The following is a 27,842-nucleotide window of genomic DNA, read 5'->3' on the forward strand; positions in this document are numbered from 1 at the left end:
CTGGGGCGGTGATGTTTCTGATCGAAGGAGACGGCAAGGCAATCATCTACTCGGGTGACATCCGAGGTAAGTATACAACCTGTTTATATTGATACCATGACTGAGTACCTTTAGCTGAGAAATGGTGGGTCGGCAGCTTGATTCGCCACCCCATCTTGATACCATACACTCTGGGTCAGAAACGGCTGGAAAAGTTGTACCTGGATACCACCTTCGCGAGCAAGAAAAATCCATTTCGAGAGTTTCCTTCCAAGGCTGAGGGTCTGGCTGAGCTGCTGCAGAAGGTTCAAGCCTATTCCGGTGATACGGTCTTCTATTTCCGCGCATGGACATTCGGCTACGAAGATGTGTGGATAGCGCTGTCAGCGGCGCTGAACAGTAAGGTGATTAATTTGTCAATTCTCCAGTTTGAATACATGCTAATTGTTTTTAGGTACACGTAGATCGCTACCAGATGGGTCTTTATCGGTCTTTGACACGAATCTCTGGAAACAAGGGTGCCAGTGAAGCGCCTGCCCTGTGTGGCTTTGACCTGGGAAACAGAGATGTGGAAGGCTGCTTAAGCAACAATGAGACCAGTCGAATTCACAGCTGTGAACCTGGTGTCGCGTGTGCATCATCCCGTGGACCCAAATCGGTCTATATCATGCCCATTGTCAACCGCACCCCTACCGGTACGGAAATCCCCGATGTCGGCGCAGGTGGTGGTGTCGGGGATCTATACCAAACCCATGAATTGGAGTTGCCGGATGAGTCTGCCATGGCCGAGCTGGAGAAACTTTGTTCCCAGCACATTCAGGATCAAGAGGCGTTGTCTCAGATGCGAAATGCGCTGAAGAATGCTTTTCAGTCGAGAAGAAAGGCGCTCTCACTTGATACATACGGCCTGAGAGAAGAAGGGGAGATTTCACTGGAGAATCTGGTAACTGCTCTCAGCCGCGGTCCTTCAGCTTCCTTCGATGAGTCCTCTAACCCCGATCTGCCTAACACGATAGTAAGTTCATTTTGTTTTGCTTTTACAATCCCTCTAATAAGTTTATAGCGCTTCCCATATTCCCGACACTCCTCGTATTCCGAATCATGTGAGTTTGTCGCTGCATTCCGACCCAAAGACATCCATCCATGCACCGTGGATCCATCGACTTGGAACGAGAATGTCTCCATCCGAACTTTGTTCGGGCACCTCTGTTCAGGGAATAAATTCTCCCATGATGAGCACATGCGGCGGACTTTGGCAAATGAGAGTGACGAAGAAGGTTTGCGCGCAAAGAAGAGACCTCGTTTTGACTTGGACCTATCCACCCAGTCCACAGATACATCTGATGGGATTGGAGACATCAGTCTTCAGACGATTGATATGAGCCAGCATATTCAACCTGAAATCCCCACATACCAAGCGAATACATTCGACGGCGCCACTAAATTCGACAATAATAATATCCGTCAGAAACAGCACCCCCAAGCACAAGCAAACTCAGCCCATTCCTCCCAAGCCAGCATCCTACCATCTACATGTTCCACGGATAATGAAGATGGCCATGAACTCAGTATCAGGGGAGCGAAACAGAATTCACTGGGTCCAGAAACTGCAGAACCTTATCATACCACCCCAAACCGCGAACCAAGGACGCCAAGCATAATCGATCTAACCGGCGACGATATCACCTCCCCCATACACCTCAACACTCAAAAAACAGAAAGCCAACTCACGGATTCATTTCCCCTCTCCATTTCTGAGTCAGCACTCGGGTCTCCAGACCGGAGACTGATGGATAATGGAACGCAACCCCCAGAAAAGGATGATGCCGGTCTACGTTTTTCGCGTCATACTCGTATTGCTGCTTATCTCGCTGCACGAGAGGATACCTACTCTGCGTGGACGGATGTGTCGCTTGTTTCCGCGAGAGATAATCATACCGAAGAGGAGATTGAGCTATAAGCTAATTGCTTGTTACTCTATTCTTGATCTATATTCCTTATTTGCTACGGAGTACTCTTGCTATTTCTTGTTGTTAACTATATGATACCCCAGTTCATTTCACCACTCAATCTCTTTCTTTCTTGATAGGTCATGTTTTCGCAACTTCGCCTTCTGTGGCACCAGTCGCAGAGGACTGTCGATACAAAGCGCCTGTCTTCTTGTTATTACAATAGGGGGCCATAAATGTGTATATAGTCATGAAGTATTGGACAGTCTCTACACGAAAGCCTCGAAGCGAGTATACCGTTTCATGTATCATTTTCGCCCTGCTTTGGCTTTTCTTTTTTCACCTCTTTTTCACCCATTTTCGAGGGTCTCGGGCTCATCAGGTAGATTGTGTAACTGTGGAGGTGTGGAGGGACTTATGGCCTATGACCGTATTAGCTGTGAAGAGCAAGGTCTTTGAATGTAACCCTATGTTGTTGGCCGAGACATGGTACGTAGGCATTTCATACTGTCATTACTATTCTAATCAATCAAAGTATCTACTTGCGGATAGTATCAGATACAAAGAAGCCAGTCAGTTCAAACAATGGTCCTGTACCTCATTATAATAGTTGACCAATGAGACAGATTAAATTTTTCAGAGATGTTGAGACATAACATAACAAGCCAATAGACTTCTTTGATAACCGTGAAATATATGAGCACAGTATAAGACGGACAGACAACGACGAGATGGAACAATACTTCGGTCTTCTCTGTACCTTCTCAGCGACAGTAGTCTGTATGTCTTTGTTACAATCTTATAAATAGACAGGATCCCAAAGATATCACGTCACGTACATCTCATTCCATTCCATCTCCTCTCATCGATTCTGTCGATTTATTCTAACAACTCAACCAATCTACAATCTACCAATCCACCAAAAATCAGAATGCCTCAAGGCCCAGTAACAACCTACCAACAAACCCAAGCGAACCTCCTAATATCGCTATTATCGCAATCAAATTCCCTAAAAGTAAATCCAAAAACAGCATTAGAGGTCTCAAAGGCCCTCCTAGGTCTCGTCCCAAAAGTGCAAACCCTTAAAGCCGCATCGATGGCAATGGTCAAGTCTGCACGGTTCAATCCATACGTTACTGCCAAACCATTTGGATATTTCGGTTATGAGATACCACGTATGTGTGATGATGTCGTTGCTTGTTTGTTGCATTGGGCTGATATGCTTGTTTTTCCTGATGGGCGGAGGACAGATACTATTGTCATTTCGGGAATTGAGGGGGTTGTTGCGAGGTTGGGGGGTTAGTTCATATCATATTGAAGATATGGATTAGACGAAGACCAATAAGTCAAAGATCAAAGATAAGAGTAGGATCAAAGAGAAAAGCAAGAGTGATATAAGAGTAAGTAGGATATAAATAGAAATCGTCACGTTCGTATGAAATAAGAAACCTGTAACTTATCATGCACGCAGAGAAACCAAGCCAAAACTCGAGCTAGCTCGCTATCAACCAACTCCGAAATGAAGAAAAATAGCAGACGCTCGAGCGATGAGATATAACGTATCAGTTGCAGGGAATGAAGGGAAGTGAATGCTAGTAAGGGGATGGGAGGGGGCGGGGGGAGGGTGATATGCAAGCGGGAGAGAAGGGGCAGAAAGACAATGCAATAACTAGAAGATATAGTATGCCTGCGTCAGGGGAAGTTCGGAGGCTGGTTCGGCGTCGCAGAGCATACCGTCTGCTTCAACGGTCTGTTGGGGGTAGAGGTTAGTACGGTAAACCAAAGGAACTATATGGATTGCCATAATGGTAAGGAAAGGTAAACTCACATAACTCTCCGGGTCAACCTTCATCTTTGGCATGGTATCATTGAATTTCATATCCTTTTTCCCGACAGTGCGGCAGTTCTTAACGGGCATAATGCGTTTCTTCAATCCATATGACTGGACGATTCCAGCATCGATAGAAGCCTGCGAGACGAACATAATGGATGTTTCGGGGACGCGGACCTATCAACTCGTTAGTATCAATCAGACCAACTCCAAGACTCTCGGGAATACATACAGCAAACATTGGCCGCATAATCATCGGTTCAATCGTCGGAATCGAAGCATTCGGGTCACCCATCTCCGCAACGGCAATCATACCACTCTTCAGCACAGAGACCGGCTTCGTACCGAAGGTACTGGGCTTCCACATAACCAAATCGGCCACCTTTCCAACCTCCACACTACCAATAGCATGCGCCATACCCTGCGCCAGGGCCGGGTTGATAGTATACTTGCTGATATAACGCTTAACGCGGAAGTTATCTGCGCCAGTATCGGCATCCGTTCCAAGCGGTCCACGCTGGGTCTTGTTCTTATGCGCCGTGTGCCACGTGCGCAGGATGACCTCGCCGCAGCGGCCCATGGCCTGCGAGTCCGAGGACATCATGCTGATTGCGCCGAGGTCGTGTAGCACGTCTTCGGCGGCAATGGTTTCGGCGCGGATGCGACTCTCGGCGAAGGCTACGTCTTCTGGGATGTTCTTTGACAGGTGGTGGCATACCATTAGCATGTCCAGGTGCTCGTCCAGGGTGTTGAGAGTGAAGGGACGGGTTGGGTTTGTGCTGCTTGGTAGAACGTTGGGGTGTTCGACGACGGAGATAATGTCTGGGGCGTGGCCGCCTCCTGCGCCTTCGGTGTGGTAGGTGTGGATGGTGCGGCCCTTGAAGGCTTCGATTGTTTGTTCGACGAAGCCTGATTCGTTGAGTGTGTCGGTGTGGATCATGCACTGTACGTCGTATTCATCGCACACTTCCAGACACTTGTCGATTGCTGCTGGGGTGGAGCCCCAGTCTTCGTGGAGCTTCAGACCGGCTGCTCCTGCTAGAATTTGTTCTTCGATGCTCTTTCGTCCGCAGTCGTTGCCCTTGCCTGTAATGCCGATGTTAATCGGCAGACTGTCGCATGCTTGCATCATCTGGCGCAGGTGGTTTGGTCCGGGTGTGCAAGTTGTCGCATTTGATCCAGTGCTAGGACCGGTTCCACCACCGAGGAAGGTTGTGATACCTGAAGCCAAGGCTTCCTCGACTTGCTGGGGACAGATCAAGTGGATGTGCGTGTCAATACCACCAGCAGTAATAATCTTGTTCTCTCCAGCAATGACATCCGTCGAGGAACCAACAACCAGATCCGGATGCACGCCATCCATGACATCGGGGTTTCCAGCCTTGCCAATACCAGCAATCAGCCCATCCTTGATACCAATATCGGCCTTGTAGATACCAGTCCAATCGATAATCAACGCATTCGTAATAACAGTATCAACGCATTCCGCATGGCCCCGACCAGACGCCTGACCCATACCCTCTCGCAGCGTCTTACCTCCACCAAAGGCACACTCATCACCATAACTCGTCAAATCATTCTCAACCTTGATCCACAGATCGGTCAAGCCCAATCGAACCAAATCACCCGTTGTAGGACCAAACATGCGCGAGTACGCCTCGCGCTCCATGGAGAACCCAGAAACAAGCACACTATCCGCCTGGGGCTCGGGCACATGTGCAAACCCAGCAGTCTGCAACTTCGTCACGATCTCCTCGGCGCGGTTCAGATCAACAGGTCCATTCGCCAACCAGTTTCCACCGCGAATTACTCGGTTCCCGCCAATCTCGACCAGCGTCACGGTCTTGGTATCGCCAGGTTCGAAACGGATGGATGTACCAGCGGGGATATCCAACCGGAATCCATAAGACTGAATGCGATCAAAGTGCAGCTGCGGGTTCGTCTCAATGAAATGGTAATGCGATCCAACCTGTACACAAGTTAGCACAATCCGACGGCACTAATTTCACGAATCAAAGTCCCAATCCCAGTTCCCGTGCATGGATTGTACATGGACATACCTGAATTGGCCGATCACCCTTACTCATAACCTTCAACCTAATACGCCTCCGCCCACTACTCAACTCGACACGAGCATGCTTAGCGGGGATAACCGCACCAGGCATCTTCTCCGGGCGGAAGTCCTCGGGATCGGGATCAGGGAAGGCCTCTGGCGCAGGCACGGGCAGGAAACTGCCGTACAACGCTCTTTCGAGATCACCTTCATTGCTACTGATCGGGTGGTGCACGGTGACGAGATAGGTGCCGGAAATGAAGGTTCCTTCGACTTGTAGCTCGACTAGAGTTGCGACGACGGAGGGGAGGACGTGGCGGCGGCCTAGCATTGTTTTGCCGATTGACATGAGATCGGCGACGGAGTATTGGCCATCGCGGATTAGCTGGTGACTATTAGTCCAATTGTTCAATTGTATGCTAAATTATGAAGAGGTGTACGTACCTCGTGCAGGACGGAGGAGATCAAGGCCTAGGGAATTAGAAGTGGAGATTAGCATACTGTATCCCACAAGGCTGAGAAGTACATACCACAGCTTCTGCATGGTTGAGCCGCACTCCACGTGCTAGACGCCTCTGTGCCAAGAACCCGAGGTGCGCAATAGTGAGCTTGTCAAGCTACCAAGGATGTCAGTTGTTTGCTATGTCGAGTGTTCCGTGCCACCTACCTCCTTTGGAACGAGCTGCATGGCAGTGGAACCCGAACACGGGTCTTGGCGTGCAGGGTAGGGTTGACACTATATGAAAGATATAGAGAACAGAGAGAGGTAAGACAGAGGGGTGACCGGTGACAGGTATATGAATTTCCAGGACAGGGCTTAAGTCAAGAAAGGACATAAAATGAGGGATGTGGGGAGGTTTGACTGCCGTCTGTTTCCCGAGATAAGGCACTTTGATAAGTGCCGCGCAGGCCGATTGGGTCGGGCGAAGCTATTTGGCCGGTTTAGTCAAGGCTTTGCTAATTGGTTGAAATTGAAAGGAAATAAATGTGTGTGAGTGGAGGAGACTGTGAAGCTGAGACCCGCTTATCTGATGGTTAACTGTTTAGCCTTTTATACTTCACTCTATACTTTATAACGTTACTTCTGCATTACATACGTTACCCTAATGGCTCTCACTTTCAACTAAAAACAACAGACACCCACCATCTGCAGTGATAAAGGGCACTTACCTCTTCACCTAGTCTAAGCATCATCACACCATGTCCCACAACCCTCTAGGCTCGGGTGCCGAAAGTATAAGTCATGAGTAATAGCTAAGGGCCACTGTGGCCCTTTCCAGACTTGGCATTGATACAATTCTGACAGCGTCCTCCTCCTTCTCCTAAGTGGCATGGCTCATCGTCCGACAGCTCGCCCGATGCAATCATGGCTTCGATCTCGGCCTCTCCGCGGTCGGCTGTATTCACATACTTCATCTGATGCCACGGCGAAAACAGTGCCATTGGGGTTCTTCATGTAATAAGCACCATTGTCGGGCCACATACTGGCATTCACCTTTGTGGCTTGGAATTGGCGGCCTTCTTCGACAGGTTCCAAGATAGGTACACCCTCGGGGAGGGCCTTTGTAGCGAGTGGTTGCCATGACGAGGATGAGACAGGCAGTGAGTAAAGAAGGGAAGAGCATCAACTGGATGGGTGAGACGAGGGATTAATGAAGGGAAAGAGAGAGTGATACAAACACAACGTTGGAGCCTGGGGAGTGACATGTGTCATGTGATGGATTGTAATGATGAGGTAGCTAAATACAGTTCAAGTTCCCTTCAGTTTTCCCTAACGCCGAAAATAACCAGGGCTACACAGCCAGTCCCCAAATACTGCCTAGACTTAAGAGGTCTCGCTCTTGCGCTTCTTGCCACTCTTGCGCTTGCTATCAGCAGGAATCTTCTCCTTGCTAGCAGACACAGGCTCAACAACAGCAGCCTTGCGACCTCTCTTGACAGGCGACTTGGCAGGTGTTTCGGCCTCCTTGGCCTTGCTGATGCGGGGACGCTTAGCAGTGCTGCGGGGAGGAGTGGGAGTCTTCGCCTTGGGGGGAGAAGGGGACTCGGACTCGGACTCGGAAGACTCGGAAGACTCATCGGACTGGGCCTGCTCGGGCTCGGCTTCAGCCTCGGCCTCGTGCTCCTGCTCCGCGCCGGCAAAGTCCTGCTGCAGCTGGTTGGCGGCGAGGTCGTGGTCCTCTTCAGCCTTCGTGGCCTTGTAAGCGGCCATCTCCTTCTTGTACTTTTCGTAATTCTCAGCATAGATCTGCTTCCAGACCTGCATTGGTGGGTTAGTATGAGTATGTGTATCATCTGGTTGAGAGCGGAATCGTATGCTTACACCGCGGTCCTTCTCGTCCATGTTCTGCCAGCGGCGGGTGCCCTCGTCGGCGACATCTTTGGGGCGCGCATTGTCGCCCAGGTCCTCGGCAATCTGGGCACGGTTGGTCTGCATGAAGAGGAAGTAGGGAGTCAGGGCGCGCTTGGGCGCATTGGGGTCGGCGGGGGCGCGCTTGCGCTTCTTGGGGGCGCCGGCCTCGGACTTGGCTCCGGGGCTGCTGGCGCGGCCGGGGAAGTCTCCACCAGTGAAGGTGGGACCGAGGGGAAGCTCGATTGTGGCGCCTTCACCGTCGGTGATGCTCTTCACGTGCTGTACGTAGGCCTTGCCTAGGTCGGCGAGGTAGCTTTGGACTTCCATCAGGCGCATGACGATCTAGTATCATTAGTGATGCTATTTATATAGGTAAGGTAACAGTGCTTCGTCGCTTGAGGGTTTGGGGTAATGGTTTAGGGTTGGGGTTGTTTGGCGCGTAGCTGGTCAAGCTACGCGCCAACACTTTGGACTGTGGCAAGATCACAGCGAGGTGTGATTTGCGCACAAGAAGCTCAGTATGATACTAATGAGGCCTCACAGAATATCTGTAAAGCTCCAAAAGCTCACTGTATAGCTTTGATGTAGACAAAAAGGGAGGGTGTGTGTGCGACGCGTAGCGCGGCGCAGTGCACAAGAAAACAACACAGAAAAGCGAAAAGGAAATACAAAAAAGAAAAAGACGTGGCCATAAAAGAAATATAAAATGAACATACCAAGTCACCAGCCCGACGGAGCTCTTCTTTGTTGACCTCGACGGTCGCTTCATTGTTGGGGGGCATGGTGGCGGTTCTGCAGAGATGAAGTCTGAAGGTGATGAAAAAGAGATTTTCGGGGGGGAAGGGGGGAATAGGAAAGCCGAGAGAGGGGCCCACTGGCCATCGACCCCCCGAATGCACCGGGCATGCTCCGCTACTTTCGGCTTAGGTTCTCTACTGTTGTCATGAGACCCAAACTTCAGGGATTCCTGGGCAACACCGGTGCTCCCGTCCTTCCCCCCAACTTGCCCCGGTGACATGCCCCTCTAGGCACCTGGGGCCAGGTGGTGACACTGATGTTTCTTTTTTTTTCTTAATTCTAAAACATACCCGTGGTGGTCTGGGTGGAGAGATGTGTCGATTGCGTTTTGGACTGATTTAGGCGTGCTTTTAAGAATCTATCGGCTTTTTTAGATGGGTGTGTCTGGTTTCTTCATGACGGTTCCTAGCAGGTGCCATGGTGATTCATATGATAGGGCTTTCATTTTGTAGGATGGAGTCTATACGTAATTGATGTCGTTTGCCTTTGTGGAAGTTTCCTAGTCCATGTTTCGTTTCCTAATATCGTCCATGCGGTCGTATGGAGAGCCTTGGGAATGCTGCTGCGCTCTTGGGAGGGTGGGAGGTGTCGCGCTGGCTGGGCGCCCCGCCTACCCCTCAACTCTTCAGGGTCGCCGAAGGCCTGCAGAATACCTATGAGGGATCCAACTTTGCCCGAACTGTCGATGCTGCAGTATGAACAAATGCCCTTGTCTTGATATGTCTAGACTTCGAATTTTGAGTTGCTACAGTTCGGCTTCCTGTTTCCTCTCTACTTATCGCCTTGTTAGAGCTCTATATCTTCGTTCGCTTACCCCTCTTCCTGGCGCGTATACTATTTACTTTGCGTGATATTTTGCGCAACTTGTGGACTGAACTGGTCGGCGTATTCTAGAATATTAATGCCCTCTGAAGTTTCTCTCTTGACACTTTGGTCAATAGCAAATTCTCAATGGCAGACATCCTTCTACAGTAGAATGCCTCGGTGGTCTACAAGATATATATCTGCAATTCCATTTTATGATACCACAATTTATTATCGCTTTACTTAATACTTACCATCCTATAAAACCAACTGGTATAGATAATAGCAGATATGTTGTTATAATATTTACTTCAATATCCAATGATAAAATATCAGCCTAAATACGTAGCAGTGCGCTCAAAAAAGAAACCAATATACACGTCTATCCTACACGTATTTCCGGCTATCTATTATGCAATCATCTAGAACTTGAAAACCTGCTCCTTGTTGTAGCCGAGCTCCTTCAGGATACCCTCGAGCTCACCTTGGTCCTTGGGGCTGACCTTGGGACCGGAGATGGCCTTGTACATGGGAGGAGGACCACAGATGAAGAGCTTGATGTTGTCTTCCTTGGGCTCGGGGAGGACAGTCTTCAGCAGCTCCTTGGAGATGTAGCCCTTGCCGCCAGTCCACTCCTTGGGGGGTTGGTCCAGGACGTAGAAGGCCTTGAAGCGCTGGGGGTAGGTGTTCTCGAGCTCCTCGAGCTCCTTCTTGAGGAGGATGTCCTTCTCGGTGACGTTGCCGAACACGAGGGTCACCTTCGTCTTGTCCTCGGGGTTCTTGAAGATATGGCGGGCAAGCTGGTACATGGGGGTGATACCAGTGCCACCGGCGATCAGGCAGATGTGGTTATGCTTGTTGGCCTCCCAGGGGTACTTGACGATAGGACCCTTCATGGACAATCGCTGGTCAACGTTGAGGGAGTGGATGTGCTCGGACATGGGGCCATTGGGGTAGGCCTTCACAACGAGCTCGAGGTATCCGGGGATTTCTGATCCGTTTAGCAAAGGAATAATTATCGGACATGGTTGAACTTACCCTCATCGCTGGTAGGGGTGTAGGGACGGATGACAGCCTTGCCGCCCTCGGGCTTGAACTTGGTCAACAGAGCAGCTGTATATGATATCAGTGGTAGGAAATAACAGTTTGATGCAGACTACTCACAGGCAACGGGAAGACCAGAGACGGCATCCTTGTCCTCATACTCGAAGCGGATACGCTTGGTATTGCCGCTGAGGTTCTCAATGGCAGCAACCTTAAGATCGATCCAATCCTCACCATTGAAGACCTTGGGGCGGTCCTTTGGCTCGGTAGCAGCGCTAGTGCTGTAACGGTAGAAGCCAGCACCCAGACCAGCAAGACCAACACCGACGTAGATGGGGGCCAAGTTGGCCTTCTTGGGAGCGGCCTCCGCAGAGTACTTGCGGAAGCTCTGTGACTTGTTTTAGTTTGAGCATATATAGACAGGGTGATGCCTGCTTACCTGCTTAAGAGGCTGTGCACAACGGAATGATTGACGGGCAAACATGATGGCTATGAATTGGGGGAGTGTGGAAGGGAGGAAGTGGAAGAATTCGGATTACATATGCAAAAGCGGACAGCCTCCCCTGTCCCGAGCATGACGCCATTGCGGTACCTGGATTACTTTGTCATCTCGGATTTGCGGAAATGTGTCTGCATTTCAGTTACTTGGGTACCTAGAAGTTCAGTGCCTTTGCTCGACCGAAAGTTTGGCAACTTGCAAATTATATAGGGCAGTCGGAAATCACAAATCGACACCTAACTTGCAAGGCATAAAGGCACCAAGGCCACAAACATCTCGGTAACTCCCGGACAGTTCGACTCGGACGCCGAATACATGTACCGAGTTCGATTTGATAGGAGGAAAGCGAGATCATTCGATAGGACAAATCAGATGTTGGACGATGGTCTTCTCGAACCCATTGGTATCTGCTCCCTTGAAATGAAAAATGCAATCGACATAATAAAACCTTGAACAGGTACGTTTTCGTAGGCATTCCTGTATTTACATGTAGTTCGAGTGGGATAAGTTAGCTATGCACGATCTGATGTCAAGGTTCCAGTAGTGGGGTACATTTTATGCGGGTGATCTGAGCCTTGAAGTTGACATATCGTAATGGCATGAGGGATATAAAATCTACAATACCCTACTGGGATATAAATGATTCAAGAAACCCGATGATTTTTTTCAAAATAACCTAGAGATGCCACCATACGGGACTAGAGACATCCAACCATCTCGCCCATCCGGGCAGTGGTTTCCACAGACCATCTTTCATGCATGCTTGGCCATAAAACAGTCATTCATCCACACACTCCAAACCCAAACCCAGAACGATACATTTAAGCAAAGGTCGAGGGGCGAGAGTGAGTGAAGATCTTCTTGCCAACCTTGCCACCAGCGCGGTGGGGCAGGGGGAACTTGAGGTCCTTCTGGAGGAGCTGCTTGATGTAGGGGCGGCGGATGCTGTCGTTGTTCTCGATCTCAACAACCTTGAGGATCTGTAGAAATTGTTAGAATAAAGTTCGAGTCTCGGCTGATCAGAAAAACGTACGTGGATGGAACCGAAACGAGAACGGTGACGGGCAGCCATGTCCTGGTAGAGGGCCTCAACAGCGTCGGTGCGGCTCATCTCACGGAACTCCTTGTACATGTTGTGGGTACCGGAGCGCGAGTCGTAGCGGATCCAGATACCGAAGTTCTTGACCTTGAGGGGACGCTTCTCGTTGATCTAGAAAGTAATCAGCACCGCTTTTGTCGTGCGGGTGTTCCATTCCAACATACCACGTTGAGGGTGACGATCTCGCCGTTGGCCTTCTTCATCTTGCGGAGCGCAGACATGAAGTACCAGAAGCGCGACTTGGCCACAACGGTGTTGGGCGCAAAGATGCGCATGCGGTACAGCTTGGGCGTGGGGTTCGCCTCGTTGGGCAGGTGACGCCCGATGACCTGGTACTCAGTAAGACGCCCTGGATATGTTCCGTCAGTCATGGTTCTGAATGTGATTTCGAATCTCCAGATATTCAATTCAAGGGGTATGGCGGTGCGCGAAATTAGTTGGCGAGAATTCGAGAAGTCCAAGGGGTCGGTTGTGGATGTTGAAAATTTCGAGATTCGATATATAACCCAGATCGACAGTATGATTTCCCTCCATTGCAGTTGATAACAGCCGTTGATTGCCTTGCATCCTTCTCTTCGTGATCCTCATGTCGATATCGTGTAGTCTTGTTGCATCTCGAATTTCGTCCAACAATTGCGCGCACCGTCTCTCGAATGATCCAGGAATATCGGGAAGGGAATAGAAATCACTCACCCATCTAGAAGAATTAAATGTTAGTATGAATCTCTCAATAAATTGAGCCAGAGGTACTCACTGTGATTGTCGCTGTGGTGGTTGAGTCGTTAGTGTGCCGTCGGTGGAAAACGAGAATTGTGAGGTTCCGATTGTGCTTAGGGTTACCGCCCTTGCCCTAAGCGAGTGGAGGCTTTCCGCCTCACGCTAGTCTGCTTCTGGGCTTTTCATGCGCCACAGCCAGACCGCCCTCACCGCCCTCACCAGCCACAGGGCCGGACCTACCCCACATGTCTCCAACAATCAATGGCTTTCTGTAAGTCACGGTGTTATCCTCCCCGGACACTGTTGTTTTCACAACTCACCGTTCTGTGTCTCGCTAAGGTCGGTGAGACAGAAATTGAAGATGAGCATTTTTGCGACCGACTTCAAAGATGCCTACCTCAGTGGATCTGGCCCGCATCTAGCTGCAGTGCTCACTCCGATCGCGACGCCCGATGATCCGAACCGACTGCGCTCCTTCTACCAGTTCTCCAACGCCGCATTCCTTTCTAAAGACCTTCAATACGCGTTATTCCATGGAAAAAGCTTGAGAATTCCCAAGGCCGAACAGAGTGCCTGGGTAGACATTTTCTCGGCATTCTGGGAAGCTATTGGTGAGATCCTGAAGTGTGAAGATCGTCACCCCGGTGCCAGCATTGTCTCCGTTTTCAATGCGTGGAAAAAAGTTGCCAACACTTTGATCAGAGGGTACTCCAGCTCTTCTAGCCTCCCTGCTTGGACACTGCCATGTTTGTACACAGTGGGAAAGTACCTGCGCATCTTTGCGATCAATGCCGACCTCGAGGCCTCATCTTTGGTCTCGGCTGGCTTTGGATTCCAGGATGATATCGCAGCAGATGTTGAGAAGAATGCCCACCTGGAGAACGCGGCCCAGGTCATCAATCGCATGTTTACTCTTTGTCTCAGTGACAGGTAAGTACTGATGAGATCTGTCAGACCATTCCTACTAATAGATCAGGGCACCCATTGAGGAATCTCGCAAATGGGGTATCTACCAGATGACCAATCTGTTGTTCAAAACTTATTTCAAGGTATGCTTTTGCCTACTATCGCAGGGACCCGCTAATGTCTGTCGTTTAGATCAACTCTGTTGGCCTTACCAAGAACATTTTACGTGCCATCAAAGCCTCGTCGGCTGATTTGCCCTCTCTCGATGCTTTCCCCAAAGCCCACATCGTCACTTTCAAGTACTACGTTGGAGTCATTCACTTTTTGGATGAGAACTACGCAGAGGTAAGTCTAAAGACTGCCATGGGCATTTGCCGAGACTGATCTTATGTGCAGGCCGAAGAGCATCTGACATGGGCTTGGAAGATGTGCCACCGAGATGCGTACAAGAACCGAGAGTCAGTACCTATAGCTAAATACAAGCTGCTTTCGCTAACAAGCTGGTAGATTGATCCTCACATATCTTATTCCCTGCCACCTCGTGACTACTCATACACTGCCCACCAAGGAACTTCTTGCGCCATTCCCACGACTTGCACAACTTTTCCGGTCTCTTTCGACCTGCATCAAAAAGGGAGACTTGGTCGGATTCGACCAGGCCATGACCGCTGGCGAGGAGGAGTTTGTCAAGAGACGCATTTACTTGCCTCTTGAGCGTGGACGTGATATTGCTCTTCGCAATCTGTTCCGCAAAGTCTTCCTCGCTGGAGGCTTCGAGGAGCCCAAGGATGACCAGCCAGCCATTCGACGAAGCCGTGTTCCTGTGGCCGAGTTTGCCGCTGCTCTTCAAGTTGGCACCAACGCGACTGGTCGATCCCGAGTGGATATCGACGAGGTGGAATGCCTACTGTCCAACCTCATTTACAAGGTAAGCCATGTCGGTGTTCATGATGGGCTCATTAACTAACTATCCTCTCCAGGGCCTCATGAAAGGATACATTGCTCGTGAACGTGGCATTGTCGTCCTGAACAAGAAAGGCGCTTTCCCGGGTACTGGTGTCTAAAAGTTCGGTGGCAACAATGAAAATGGCATTCGCCATCAACTGGCACGTATCGACAAATTTTTCGATTATGTTGAGCCTGTCCGCGTCGGACTTGCATCAACCCGGCTGACATCCTCCTCAGCCCACATTCCGCAGTACTCGAGATACTGATCCGAATAGCTACAACGCTAATCCTGACCCAGATGGTACATCCAGCTAAGTGTGTGATCCTTGGGCATAATGCAGACGAAAGGTCAACCAAACCACCTCCGGTCCATACCTTCGTGCATGGACTGTGGATGATGTGGCCACCAGAGCCACAATGGATCACGAACTTACGAATTGATAACCAACGAAATCAAACAATTTTTAATTATCTTCGATTCTATTAGCAAAGTATAGTAGTACACGAGTATATGCGCAGTAAACCTAAACTAACCCAATGTCCAACCAATCGTACCAGCACTCCATACCCATATCATATCCATTTCATCCATACCTATCCATACAATACCAAATACAAATACCCAGCCTAACAAGTTGTAGAAACAGAACTAGAAACCAACTCACCAGTCTCAAAATCATCCTATAAAACCAAGTCAGCAAACCACTCCCACTCTCACTTCCACCCAAATCACACCTGACACCCTCACGCCATCATCAACTTTAATGGGATGAGAAAAGAACTCACCATATGGTTACACAAAGCAACAAAAAGATCAAAAAACAACAACCCCCCACGCTCCATCTCCATCTGCATAGTCCCACTCCGCATGAATGTAGACCGCGACCTAACAATCAGCGCCAGATAATGGGCTCGCAGCCTCGACTCTGTATCTGGTGTGTGCTCATATGCAAAGCGCGCACTGGCCAGGATCGTGCTGCAGGATATGTTTGTATGCAGGCCTTGTTTTCGGAGGGAGAGGCGTTGGAGGACGGGGAGGTTGTATTTCTGGGCGGCGCAGCTGTTTTATATAGATATTAGTATGTGGCAGGAGAGGAGAGGGGAGGATGGGGGAGTGGATGAGTATGGGATGGGGGAGTATGAGGAGGGAGGAACATACTAAATAGCCGTATCCCGCAAAATAACACACCCAGCCAGATGATGATACACTGTTGCCATTGCACCCTGGCTCAATTCTCCATCTCCATCACTGCCTGCAGTATCAGTGTCTACATCCTCGAGCTCCCAGGCTCGTTTTGTGGCGTTGTGTCTCAGTCGCGGGTAATAATCTCCTTTATAGAGGAATTCCAGGACACAGGATAAGACCTCGGCTTGTTCATCTGGTAGGTCGATGAGCTTGTTTGGATGGCGGGGAGGTGTGCGGGTGCGACTTGGGGTCGGTGTTTGAGTTTGGGCTTGAGACTGGACTTGGGCTGCGAAGAATGGTGATGCGCTCAGGATTGCTTCGTGGGCCGCGAAGAGGCGTTTTTGGGGTCCCACACGGAGCATTACTATTGGGGATGTTGGGGGTGATCTATATATTTTGGTTAGCTTGGGTAGCTTTTATCTTTGGGTTGGTTCTCGTTTTGGAATTGGAGTTGGGATGGCATTATATTGCACTGTGTTGGACGGATGGATGGGTCTTTGTAGATGGTGAGGGTTTTCATGTACCTTACGTCGGGAGGATTCTCGAATCTCTTCCTTCGCTCAAGATGACGCATCCTGTCCGAAGAACTAGAATCATCTCTTTCTCTTCCCCCTCCTCTCTCCCGCATTCGCTCTCGTTCCCTCCTATCTCTATCCCTCGGCGTCTGAACAGCCCTCCGCGACTGAGGCGTAAAAGCCGAAGACTTGCCCGCGCGATACCTAGGCATAGATGGAGTTTCGGGAGTGCGCAGCATGATCGCGTTCTGTTCTAGTATTGTATTTCAATTGGAATCAAAGGGGAACAGACAATGACAGGATACAGAGAGAGAGACGGACTTCAAGTTGGATTGGGATTGGGGTTCAGGGGCTACCTATTTATAAAGAGTGAGATACAAGATACAAACCAGTTTCAGTTTCAGCTTCTGTATACATGTATGCACTCGGAATGACATGTTATATACGGCAGATCGTCCCGCTAAAGCTGTCAGTGACTCGATAGGACGCGTCACGACTAGTAACACGCGTAACGCGTAAAGTGGAAAAGGGGCGCGTGGTCACGGGATGTGGGTATATTCGGAGATTGCACTTGACGGAGTAAGAAGTGATAGATCATCTGTTCAGGGGTTTGAATTGTGACGTGTGGAATCACCAAATTAGTGGATTCGACCGAGGTCTAGCATTGGTGCTTTTTGGTCTGCACCCCTTACTACTGCTGCATCTACAAATTGGAAACAGATTAAGGTAAAAAATTTGATTGCATGTACAGCTGAATGAAACCTGCACTAGGTACAATACAATGCAATAACTCAAATGGCCACCGAACGCCGATGCTTTAACGCCCCCGAAAAAGAAAGACATACTCCCCCGCATCCGTATTCCAAATTCCTCCGTCCAGGCGCCATATGCCAGTGCAAGAAAAGGAGACAAGAAAGAGATCGAGAGAAAGAAGAGCTTCACAGGAACACTTTGCGCGCGTCCTTGGGGTGGCTCTCGCTTGGACAGTACGGGCACTTGAACCGGTTGCTCTTCCCAAGACGCTTCAGTGATTCCTCTGCGATGACATGTCCGCAAGGCATCATCATTGGTGGGTTCGCATCTGTCGCTTGTTCCTTGGATACGGGGCAGACGAAGATCGAGTGGAAGAGGTATGAGGGCGGGAGTGAGATTTCGACCTAGTAAGAAATGAAGTGTTAGCATGAATATGGACAGCTGGTTGGGAGGGAAGGATTCTCCCACCGGAAGCTCGTTTTCAGATGTCCACTCCGTGCGCTTCGCTCTCATGATAGTCTGCAACTTCAGCAGCGTTGGCAAGGCGATCGCACCGGCAGTCGCAGCAATGTAAAGTGGCGAGTCAGCCGACAACCCGAGAAGAGAACAGAACTCGCGCGTGAAGAAGTGGGCCACATCGTCCCAGGCGGATGCAGTGTTGAAGAGAGATGCATAAGGCGAGGCTTCGAGGTTTGGCGAGTAGGCCATGGCACCGATCAGCTGCTGCACTTCTCGCAGGTATCGAGGAACAAAGACGTGGAATTCACGGCGGGCGTATGCTAGAGCTTCCTGCCAGCCTGTTGGCCCGTCTTGGCCGCTCGATCCTCCGTGGTACAGCCACACATACTGTAGACGGCAGAGCTCGAATTCCAGATTACTGCCTCGGGCTTCCAGGGCGTTGCGGTGTTCCCTTGACCATTCGATAGCGGGTAGAAGGTTCTTGTGTTCTTGTAGTTGCTGGAGGATGTAGTACATCGAGGCAAACTGTTTCCTGATCTCAGTTGAGGGGACTTCGTCGAGGTCGAGGAGGTTTGCGGGGTCGCTGGCGCTGGCACTCGCGCTCTCATTTGTCTGCTGCGTTGGAGTATCCATCTTGTGCTCGGCGATCTCCGAGAGGAAGGTTGCGGCGACGGCGAACTGACCTTCGCGGAGGAGGTGCATCGCAATCGCGCGGTTGATCAGGTTTTCCTGTGAGGAGAGGGCATCGTGATCGGTACTTGGAAGAGGACGGTCTTTGAAGAGCTAATTCACATGTGAGAGGGGTCTTGCTGAGAATGGAGAATGTAAGACCAAATACCTTATCGAGAGATTTGGTGTATTTGTTCAGGCCGCTATGGGTTTCCTTCAAGCTGTCATTGATCGAGTCAAAGGACGATTTGACCGGCGTCTGAAGCTTGGCCATGGTTACCGGCGCCGAGTCTGGGTCTATCAACGAACAACCTCGTCAGTTGAAGTGAGCGGGGATGGTTTCTACATGGCTTACTGACCAGCAGCTATGGCATCGCGGGCAGACTGCAGTAGATCGATCGTCGACTGGACATTCTTTATGCCTTGTGATGCCTTGACCCTTTTCAGGAGCCGGTCGTGTTCTTTCTGGACTACTTCCATGCTTCCCGATATCGCGGAGGTGATGTGGTTACCGCACACCGATTCCGCTTGCCATGTGGAGGAGATATAAGAATGGTTTATCGGCGCGGCCTCCAAGCAGCGTCGAGTAGGAGTGTACGCGGTAGAGCAATGGAGATTGGATATGAGGGGAAGATATCCCAGCCCGAATACAGTAGCTTAATCTTGTTCCGGCTGATCGCCTGACGACATAGTCCACGTGATTTACCTCTAAGCGGAAGTGAGTGCGAGCAGTGACATCTCGTCAAAGATGTTTGTTTGGTTTCCCTTCGCTTTCCAGCATCTCCAGGAGTACTAAGAGTGCCAGGTGTCCGATGTAAGGGTTGTTCTCCTTCGATACTATTCTCCCCTGCCCTGCCGAAACTATTGATTGACCGTCAGCTGGGACTCATACACCGCCCTTTTTTGCCAGGTGTCTGGACAACCAATGAGCGCCCAGTGTTTGACTCGGCTAAAGTTCCCAATTAAGACTAGCGCAAACTCAATGATTGCTCACTCGCGGGTATAAATACGTCTGCGCCCCCCCAACCTTCGTTCTCTTTTTCTTTCTTCTTCATCCAAGTGCACGGGTTTTACACGCATCAGTGAGGAGACATCCGAGATCGTGTTTTTGCTAGTTGAAAACTACCAAATTGACCACTTCAGTCGGCCCCTTGGGGAAGACTGGGAATTTTTGAAACAATACATGCCCTGATCCTCCTTTCTCATCGAGGTCAGATTTGGTATTCACGATGGGAGGCTATACCCAGCCACCGCGCGCATACCATGACGGTCTGCTTTTCATCACTTGTCGTCCTCGCGATGGCTTTTGGAGAAGAGAGCTGCTCGTCTGTAGTGTAGATATCGTGTAATGAAATTCTATTGACATGAGAATGTTTGTCACCGCGCCGATCGCGTCAACAAACCCTGTCATCATCGCCTACCCCACGATAGGTGCTCGCCCTCGCAGTTCATGTTACTTTCTCGATGAAAGCTTTCCCGCTCGCGCTGAATACTCATCGGCGCTAGCCTCGTGGATGTGATCCTTCTTCTACATCTTGGCAAGCTGTCCTGTTCTCATCGGCTTGTTTCCAGTCTGTCGATCACTTTCCTACAGTGCGGCGTCTCGTCACAGAGTGTCGTGTCCTTACTGTGGACGCCCAACACTCCTACCAACAGTTGCACGAATCAGTCCAAGCAGTTTCTCTGTGCGGCTGAACCGATGGAGATGCCCCTTTACCCTGTCTCTCACTCGTCAATACCAACCCAGCCCCCAGCTGCTCTCTCCACCCATCGCGGCTTCCGCGAGACGCTAGGAGGCATTAGCCTGGGGATCATCAGAGACTATTCCTTTCAGTGCCAATGAGTTGCCCTGCTGCGATCTGATGGAGCCTTTCAAATTTCTCATGAATCAGGGCAGGGTTCCTGATGCTGTCATTCTGACGCTCGAACACGAATATGGTGTTTGCTGACCTGCAGATCAGCTTGTCCCAACCACCCTGCACATTGCATTCCATGATGATGTGGACGGTATTGTTCCTAAGTAGACAGCGTACAACACAATACTCCTTTTCAGCCGACTCTGATCGTGCACCATGCTACTGAGCTTATGGCATCTGCTTGGGCAGACGCGCTCCGAGGAGGTCACCGACTATACACAACACACGGAGGATCATGGGATAACCCGTGGAAGTGGAATCTCTTTGCTGATAACGTACTTTGCATCGAATGTTCCCTGCGTACTGTAGGCTCGAATCTTGTGAAGAGTAGGTGGTTCTCCGTAGTTCCAGTACTGTTAACAAAGAATAGTACAGATAGTAGTCAATATGCTACCAACTTTTACTATTTCAATTCATTTCTTCTAAGTCCGATTTGAAGAGACATAATTTGCCTTAAGTCACGCGACTTTGTTGTCCGTTTTGTGACTAGCCCCGAATGATGCGCCTCTTCCTTGGCTGAGGCGCAATATTCAATCTAAATTATAACGACCCCTGTACTTTGCAGGATCCCACATTGTTCCTGTTTCTCTTTTATTTTCTTTGTGTATCAATGAAAATGTCACGACTAGCTTATTTATATATCGCGAGAATGCATCTAGAAATATATGAACAACTTCGAAGTAGCATGCCACTATAGGCTTTGCCTGAGCGGGAAATGATTTCTTTCATGATTATTTCCCAGAGTCTCGGAGGCCGGTAATCTAATCAATAATCCATTCTCCAGAACGCCGCTAAAACGAATTATCAACGCCTCCTTTGGATCCGCTAGAGATACGTCTAATACCAAAAAACCCCCTTTGAAAATTTGAGACGCCGAGTGTCATATCCGCCCTATAATACTCCTTTGTTTCCTGACCACAGATGATTCTTGGAGACTGGATATTGCTCCGGTGCAGAAGTCCGGGATATATTCCTATCATGTCCAGAGCCCAGTGGTCGGCCAAGGCCAAGGCGCCAGTATTGCTAATCTAGCAGCCTGCATGCGCGCTAAAGCCGTTGAAAGGTTTGTTATCTTTACGGCTCCTCCCGGGTGGCTGATCTTGAGCTATGGCATGAATCATCCATGGATTGCTTTATGCATATTTCTAACCCCACCCGACTGTGCCTTTGTATACGAGTACGGCGTATTATTCATAGAATTCCTCCTGGAATGTAGCCATGATCGTCGCCTATGACGACCCGAGACAAAGCTTCGGACTTTTTGTTAGGAAGACAGTCTCGCCTTGCAACATGATACCTATGAAATCTTCACTGCCATCCAAATTTCCAATCACTCTCTCAGCTGCAGGTAAACATGGGGTGTGGGGAACCAAAAATGGGTGAAACATTCCTCAACATTGTACTCGCAGCCACGGCGTAGTATATGGCATTTCAATCAAGGGCGACAAAACAAAGACCCATATATATAGCACACCCCGTTTCAAATTTGTTGTTCTTAATCATTGTGCATTTCCCACAAAACGCGAGTGTCTTATCCGAAACAATCGAGGGTCCCTGTTTTCCTTAATAGACCCACATACCATATCTGTTGTCATCAGGAGGCAGAGTAAGGATCGACAGGCACAATTCTTTGTCGCCTGATTCCACACGCAAGGTCAACTTCTCCTTATCCTCTGCTCAATGCCGATGTGATGTGGCTGGTATCCAACTTCACCAGCCGTCCATCTCTTGTCGTTCCTTATAGACTATGATTATTGCCAAAACACCCTTCATTATACGCCATGTCGCTCTTTTCGCCTCCTCCCTGGGTCTTTCCGACCATTTCGGCCTCTACCTGGCTAGGTGAGCTCTTCCAATTGTCCACGGTCGCTGTTGGCATCGATTTAACCGCTGGATTTAGCAATGCTGCTGGCTATGCTTGGGCACTGGACCATGATCGGTGAACCGAGATATGGCCTCATGAAACCGGGCCAGAATATACCGTGAGTATTTTTCCTTACGACGTCTTAGTACCAGAGTACTCCAGGGTGAAACTAACAGACCAAAGGTTCATTTCGGATATAGGAGCCCAGGAATTGAAGCCGTTGTTCATGATTGGATGTATCACCACAGTGTTGCTTCTCAACCTCTCATTTTATCAATTCATCCAAAACAAGGGATACGTCAACAAGCTCTGCACACACGCATCCTTCTTCTTTACAGTGCTGGGAAGCACAGGCTTGATCCTGCTATCCGTCTTCGACAACATCGACCACCATATGACACATGATGTATTCGTCACTATATTCATGTAAGTCTCCGCCAAGATATCATATCATGCAACTGCTGACAGCCGAAAGTGTGGGGTATCTAATCAGTGCCGCCCTGATGTGTTTAGATTATGTCCATCTAGGCATCTCGCATGCCCTGCGAGAGCCTATGATCTTTACAAGCTTTGTGATCAAGCTGTCCTTCATTATCGTCGAACTCTCCCTCGTCATCGTTTTCCGTGTCACCGAGGCCATCCACTATAACCAGAACAACATGGCTGCCACACTTGAATGGGGTATGTTCTCTCTACTCTTCTCGTTGGTCTTGTTCAGCTGTACTAACATGCATCCTAGTCATCGCCTTCGTGTTCACTGGCTATATTCTCTCCTTCATCGTCGATCTACTTCCATCGACTCAAAAACAGCTCCATGCCGAAAAAGGCTATGAGCAACTCGAGATGGGGATGGCCCACCCATAGCCCACCTCCGATTCACTCTTTTATATAGACTTGGCAATTTGTTAGCGTTCCTTTACCTGCCAGGTGTGATTAACATGTATATACTTCTACGCTCGTGACATGAATCTCGGACTTTCAACTCTTGGCTTTGAGGTAGATCCTCGGCTACAATCAACCAATGACTCTAGCAAGCTACACTAGGAACACATCTAGTCTCGTGAACTTCTTTTCAATATAGCGCTGCCAAATTAAGACAGGCTAGTGGCATTGGCCTACACTGCGTTCCACCCGCTTTCCCATCCCAGTCCCCAAGGCCGAATCTCGGCCTAATAATAACAGCTAATACATCCGAGGATTGCCCACGACTCCCTAGGCTACCGAATTGCTGCAATGAGGATCCCGATTCAGCTACAGGGCTGAAGCTGTGGGGAGTGGTACGTACGCATCCGCCTCATAGCCCTAACGCCAAGAACTCGGCAGAAGTCCAGCGCCAGCAATTGATGCGCTCTAAGGGAACTTTGTAAAACCCAATATTATGCCATTCCTGTCTGGGAAAGCTTGTCAATATACGCGGGTAGATATAACGGGTGGCTACAAGGTTGGTTTCTCTCATACAGCTTCACCGAACCCCGAGATAGAAAGACGTAGTATCCGATCAACCGATCGTGAAGACGTGCGAGTACGATCTGCTGTAGCACCTAGTGACGTCCTGCGCTATCAATCGATGCTGATTCAAGTGGAGGAATGTGTCTGATCCTTGATAGGCCTCCGCTACTCCACATCTCATAATGGGAGTCGTAAGAGGTGACATTGTTCCCAATTTGAGACTAGGTCCTGGCTAGAGTATCCTAGTTGCTTGTTAGTATCCTGGTTGGTGTTGACGCCACTGCTGTTTATAAAAGGGGACCTGGGGCCCTTCCTCTTGTTGGAATCATATTCACATCTCTTACTCATACTCACGTCTCATACTTCCCTACCTTGTCCGTCACACCACACCACACCACCACATTCAATCATACATCATGGGTCTCTTCAGCCACCATCACGACCACCACCAGGGCCCTCCCCACGGCGGTCCCCAGCAAGGCCCCGGCGGTCCTGGCGGTCCCGGTTTCGGTGGCCCTCAACATAACGGTGGCCCCGGTGGCCCCGGTGGCCCTGGTGGTCCTGGAGGATTCGGCGGTCCTGGCGGCCACCAGGGAGGACCTGGATTTGGCGGACCTCAGGGTGGACCTGGCGGTCCCGGGGGTCACCACGGAGGCCCAGGAGGCCCAGGTGGATTTGGCGGACCTCATGGCGGACCTGGAGACCATGGTGGACCTGGAGGTCCCGGTGGCCCTGGCGGTCACCAGGGAGGTGTATGTGTATCCCTCATTGATTGATGGAAGAACTTTTGCTGACGTTCGTATAGCATGGTGGTTGGTAAATGGATAATTTGATTGCCATGATCGGGGTGGATATACCATCATTGCGGACGATTCCCGTTGGAGTTAATAATGCCATTTACTATCTCACAATGTCTTTGAGGAATCATCTTTATGTCGCAATATAACTGCTATCTCGCTGGACGAGCATGATGGTGGCTTTGAATGAATTGGTTCTTTTGACTTTGGGAATCTGAACTGCTGTAGAACAATTAGCACATAAATCCGAACTTGCAGGGTTATTCCGTACCTCTATGTCCAAGTATTGTTTGTCAAACAAAGGGGTTGATGGAGTGTTGACAATCATCCTTCTCACTGACGCTTGTAGATCTAACTCACCGCCTAGTGACGTCGCCGCTTCACTCTCGGAGTTCACCTTTCATGTCCGCGGAAGTCGTCAAGGCCCTCGCCCAGTCCTGCTGCTTTTTATTCCGGGCTCATAATATGACCAAAGTCTCGTTACCTGGATATGTCACGATTGTTCCTACTTGAGGCAAAGCGCAGGAGGATCGCAGGAAGGTCGGCACCTCCCTTCGCATCTTGAGCTTCGAGAGGTAGCCTGCTGGAGGCTCAAATGAACCCCCAACCTATTCATTTTCCGCCTAACAAACAGCCCTGATTGGGAAACCGCGCATCATGCAGGCAAGTGCCCAGGCTACACCATCGGTGGAACGGACCGACTTCATGCAGACATCGGATGGCATCAGGAGAAACCCCGCCTCCAACACCGACGCAATCGACCACCAGCCCCCGCAAGGCCATCAGAGACTCGTCTTCACCGACATGGTCGCCCTCCGCTACCTCGAAGAAGATCCCTCGACCGATGTGCTCCACCGACGCTCGACGCTGCAGGGCTATGAGATCTACATCGTTGAGCAATGGGCTTGCTCGCGCGTGCATCCTACGTTTGTTATCTCGACTTATACCGGTGATCCTTCGCACACTGTGGTTGTCGGGGTACTAAGCGTCCCGACGAATGAAGCTACATGGTCGCCGCGGCTGCGAATGTACTTTGATGCTATGAAACAATGTCACGCGCGAAAGAAGGAGACACCGCTAGGGACTGTTATGGTTACGGATCTGAGCTCATTCCCGTCCGCTTTGAGTGTCATTCCTGTTCCCGGTGGCGATCTCAAGAAACATAGAGAGGATTTTATTGTGAATGAGGACTTGAAGAGACTCGGTTGCGCTGGCCGTGCGGGCTTAAAGCTTCAAGCTCCGTCGGCTGCGACCGAGGCCAAGTTTCATCTGTTGTACCGGACGAGTGAACGGGTTCCGCTATACGCTGCTGTTATGGAATTGGTTAGGCAGTGTCAGACAGCTCTCATGATGTTTGACAAGCTCGCCCCGGAATATGTGGACGGGCTACTTTGCGATGTGACCGAAGCGGCCATCAGCGATTGGTGGACAGACATAGGGACAGACTTGTACAACATTGAGCCAAGCGACAGTAGCTTGGGACCAACAAGTGTGGCTGCTTTGCTGGGGACGCTCCTCGGAGCGCGAAACCGTCTGCATGCATACGGTGCCCCAGTGGGCAAAGATGCATTTGACATTGCCAACTTGAAGAGGGGCATTGGGAGTTTTCAAAAATCTCAGAAAATGAGAAAATCCCGGAGATTGGACCGTCATACATTGGATCGATTACACCGCGCCACAGCCAAGGCTGCCAATTCGGAGGGCTGGACCGATGCGGTGAAGTCTACGATGGCGGAGCTCAGTGGACAAGGTGGTGAAATGGTCATGGGGATGGTTCGTGGGCGTGACAAGGGCGGCATTGCCGATATTGAAACGCTAGATATGGACACTTTTGTACAGTGTTGCAACGGAGAACGAGCCAAATGGTTGTGGTTGGGTAGACCACGCAAGAGTGGCTTTGAGGATGGCTTCACGCGTGGGACTGGATCGGACATGATGTTTACGACCGATGAACAGGGCGGTTATGTCTGGACCAGTCGCAAGAATCATTCGACAGAAGACCTGCATGAGCGAGTCAGCTCCACCTTTGATCGCTCTTGGAAGATGCCAGAGCCATCGGCTGTTGAAGAAAAAGAACATCGCAAGAAGGGTGTTAGCGGACGTGTTTCCGATGCCCGCGCAGGCTTGGGACGCTTCAAAGATGCAGTAGGACTACAGGGCCTACGCTCACATCATCATCAGCAATCCCGAGAAAGCGCGGAGTTGACACATGATGCTGCTTACCGCCCATCAATGGACAGCGACTCTGAGATGCCCATTTCAAAAGCTCGGACCGACTCTGGTTTCCAGTCTTCGGAAACAAAGATCGGGACTGAGATAGAAGATCCCATTGAGGAGGAGCAGGAGGAGAAGTCTACTCAACTCTCGCGCATCCCCGACTCTGCAGAGACCAAAGCCCCCGAAATTCACATCGAATCTGCACCACCTACTGTTGGTCTTGATAAACTGCCCCAACCCGATCAACTTACGCCACAACCTGAAGTCATTGACGATGAGTCGGATATAGAGCGCGTCATGTCTCGGTCAACGGCGGCATCAAGTGACCGCGATCGTGAAGGCTCAGTTAGCGGCCTGGCTGTCATGGCTCTACGGCGGCCACAAAGCTGCGAAGATTTTCAAAGAAGTGAAAGGGAAATCGAACGACGAGACGACGACTGCCCGAGACACCTATCTTTCAGCACAGTCGAAGAAGTGGTACTCAAATGGGAGCCAATAGGCAACAACCCAGTTATCAAAGTAACAGACAACCTGGAAGACTCCATCGCCCAAGAAGACATGCTCGCCTCCGAGGGACGTATCTTCAGCTCTCGGATCCTGAAATTGAGCCAGCACACCGTGCCATGGGTTGAGCGGCAGGTCGATTCCGTGGACGGTCTCAACCAAGTCCTCCACGACCGCTATGAAGAGCTCAACTCAGTCTATCTGGAGCGATTCGCCGATTACCAGAGACTACGAGAACGATCTAGTGACATCCTCTTGGATGAAAACCACCACCTCACCGATGGCGTGAAGCGCGTTGAGCTGCTAGGCGCCAAACTGGACTACGAACTACACGTCCTCGAGTCCAAAGTCGAAGACATGGAAGCCGGCCTGAGTGACTTCGAACGCCACCTTGTAAATGTCGAGACGAGAATCAAAGCCCTGGTCAAAGGCGAAGAACAACACAGCACATCCTGGACAGCCTGGATCGCCCGCACCATTGGCTTCTCACCCCGATAACGCTTGTATGATAAGATTCCTCTTTTTCATTCTCC

General features: G+C 50.1%; 13 protein-coding genes across 13 annotated transcripts; 6 read left to right on the forward strand and 7 right to left on the reverse strand.

Annotated features, from left to right (window-relative positions):
- Positions 1–11: 11 nt before the first annotated feature.
- PENARI_c012G02815 (uncharacterized protein) lies at positions 12–1,939 on the forward strand (the record flags this gene model as incomplete). Its single annotated transcript, XM_022632848.1, has 4 exons — positions 12–66; positions 115–383; positions 434–994; positions 1,043–1,939. 4 exons carry the CDS (start codon positions 12–14, stop codon positions 1,937–1,939), a joined length of 1,782 nt encoding a protein of 593 aa, XP_022487347.1.
- Positions 1,940–3,597: 1,658 nt separating this feature from the next.
- On the reverse strand, positions 3,598–7,295 carry PENARI_c012G08284 (urease Ure; the record flags this gene model as incomplete). The annotated part of the gene is made up of 8 exons (XM_022632987.1): positions 3,598–3,678; positions 3,757–3,936; positions 3,992–5,728; positions 5,820–6,197; positions 6,257–6,283; positions 6,343–6,429; positions 6,480–6,548; positions 7,224–7,295. 8 exons carry the CDS (start codon positions 7,293–7,295, stop codon positions 3,598–3,600), a joined length of 2,631 nt encoding a protein of 876 aa, XP_022487195.1.
- Positions 7,296–7,637: 342 nt separating this feature from the next.
- PENARI_c012G02886 (uncharacterized protein) lies at positions 7,638–8,947 on the reverse strand (the record flags this gene model as incomplete). Its single annotated transcript, XM_022632849.1, has 3 exons — positions 7,638–8,072; positions 8,136–8,507; positions 8,882–8,947. 3 exons carry the CDS (start codon positions 8,945–8,947, stop codon positions 7,638–7,640), a joined length of 873 nt encoding a protein of 290 aa, XP_022487173.1.
- Positions 8,948–10,189: 1,242 nt separating this feature from the next.
- On the reverse strand, positions 10,190–11,295 carry PENARI_c012G03648 (cytochrome b5 reductase family protein; the record flags this gene model as incomplete). The annotated part of the gene is made up of 4 exons (XM_022632863.1): positions 10,190–10,758; positions 10,806–10,880; positions 10,932–11,199; positions 11,251–11,295. 4 exons carry the CDS (start codon positions 11,293–11,295, stop codon positions 10,190–10,192), a joined length of 957 nt encoding a protein of 318 aa, XP_022487325.1.
- Positions 11,296–12,131: 836 nt separating this feature from the next.
- PENARI_c012G05370 (60S ribosomal protein eL20) lies at positions 12,132–12,780 on the reverse strand (the record flags this gene model as incomplete). The annotated part of the gene is made up of 3 exons (XM_022632908.1): positions 12,132–12,290; positions 12,344–12,520; positions 12,574–12,780. The coding sequence occupies 3 exons, from the start codon at positions 12,778–12,780 to the stop codon at positions 12,132–12,134; spliced, it is 543 nt and encodes a 180-aa protein (XP_022487338.1).
- Positions 12,781–13,094: 314 nt separating this feature from the next.
- PENARI_c012G12566 (uncharacterized protein) lies at positions 13,095–13,373 on the reverse strand (the record flags this gene model as incomplete). The annotated part of the gene is made up of 3 exons (XM_022633084.1): positions 13,095–13,106; positions 13,164–13,259; positions 13,320–13,373. 3 exons carry the CDS (start codon positions 13,371–13,373, stop codon positions 13,095–13,097), a joined length of 162 nt encoding a protein of 53 aa, XP_022487267.1.
- Positions 13,374–13,487: 114 nt separating this feature from the next.
- csn12 lies at positions 13,488–15,096 on the forward strand (the record flags this gene model as incomplete). Its single annotated transcript, XM_022632856.1, has 6 exons — positions 13,488–14,056; positions 14,103–14,175; positions 14,225–14,377; positions 14,429–14,490; positions 14,540–14,960; positions 15,013–15,096. 6 exons carry the CDS (start codon positions 13,488–13,490, stop codon positions 15,094–15,096), a joined length of 1,362 nt encoding a protein of 453 aa, XP_022487152.1.
- A 22-nt stretch (positions 15,097–15,118) lies between these two features.
- PENARI_c012G10883 (uncharacterized protein) lies at positions 15,119–15,295 on the forward strand (the record flags this gene model as incomplete). Its single annotated transcript, XM_022633044.1, has 2 exons — positions 15,119–15,142; positions 15,218–15,295. The coding sequence occupies 2 exons, from the start codon at positions 15,119–15,121 to the stop codon at positions 15,293–15,295; spliced, it is 102 nt and encodes a 33-aa protein (XP_022487117.1).
- A 149-nt stretch (positions 15,296–15,444) lies between these two features.
- On the reverse strand, positions 15,445–16,740 carry PENARI_c012G05646 (uncharacterized protein; the record flags this gene model as incomplete). Its single annotated transcript, XM_022632916.1, has 5 exons — positions 15,445–15,452; positions 15,646–15,661; positions 15,767–16,040; positions 16,140–16,553; positions 16,691–16,740. 5 exons carry the CDS (start codon positions 16,738–16,740, stop codon positions 15,445–15,447), a joined length of 762 nt encoding a protein of 253 aa, XP_022487189.1.
- Positions 16,741–17,619: 879 nt separating this feature from the next.
- On the reverse strand, positions 17,620–18,836 carry PENARI_c012G07775 (ubiquitin-protein ligase RMD5; the record flags this gene model as incomplete). The annotated part of the gene is made up of 3 exons (XM_022632974.1): positions 17,620–17,838; positions 17,903–18,676; positions 18,732–18,836. The coding sequence occupies 3 exons, from the start codon at positions 18,834–18,836 to the stop codon at positions 17,620–17,622; spliced, it is 1,098 nt and encodes a 365-aa protein (XP_022487142.1).
- Positions 18,837–22,259: 3,423 nt separating this feature from the next.
- Positions 22,260–23,206, forward strand: PENARI_c012G09542 (uncharacterized protein; the record flags this gene model as incomplete). Its single annotated transcript, XM_022633017.1, has 4 exons — positions 22,260–22,417; positions 22,526–22,768; positions 22,818–23,023; positions 23,082–23,206. The coding sequence occupies 4 exons, from the start codon at positions 22,260–22,262 to the stop codon at positions 23,204–23,206; spliced, it is 732 nt and encodes a 243-aa protein (XP_022487359.1).
- Positions 23,207–24,207: 1,001 nt separating this feature from the next.
- On the forward strand, positions 24,208–24,611 carry PENARI_c012G04151 (uncharacterized protein; the record flags this gene model as incomplete). Its single annotated transcript, XM_022632881.1, has 2 exons — positions 24,208–24,543; positions 24,597–24,611. 2 exons carry the CDS (start codon positions 24,208–24,210, stop codon positions 24,609–24,611), a joined length of 351 nt encoding a protein of 116 aa, XP_022487080.1.
- A 634-nt stretch (positions 24,612–25,245) lies between these two features.
- Positions 25,246–27,807, forward strand: PENARI_c012G12370 (putative Sin3 complex subunit (Stb2); the record flags this gene model as incomplete). Its single annotated transcript, XM_022633079.1, has 1 exon — positions 25,246–27,807. One exon carries the CDS (start codon positions 25,246–25,248, stop codon positions 27,805–27,807), a length of 2,562 nt encoding a protein of 853 aa, XP_022487174.1.
- Positions 27,808–27,842: the final 35 nt, after the last annotated feature.

Source organism: Penicillium arizonense (genome assembly GCF_001773325.1).
Source record: "Penicillium arizonense strain CBS 141311 chromosome Unknown PENARI_contig012, whole genome shotgun sequence".
NCBI classification, from domain to species: domain Eukaryota; kingdom Fungi; phylum Ascomycota; class Eurotiomycetes; order Eurotiales; family Aspergillaceae; genus Penicillium; species Penicillium arizonense.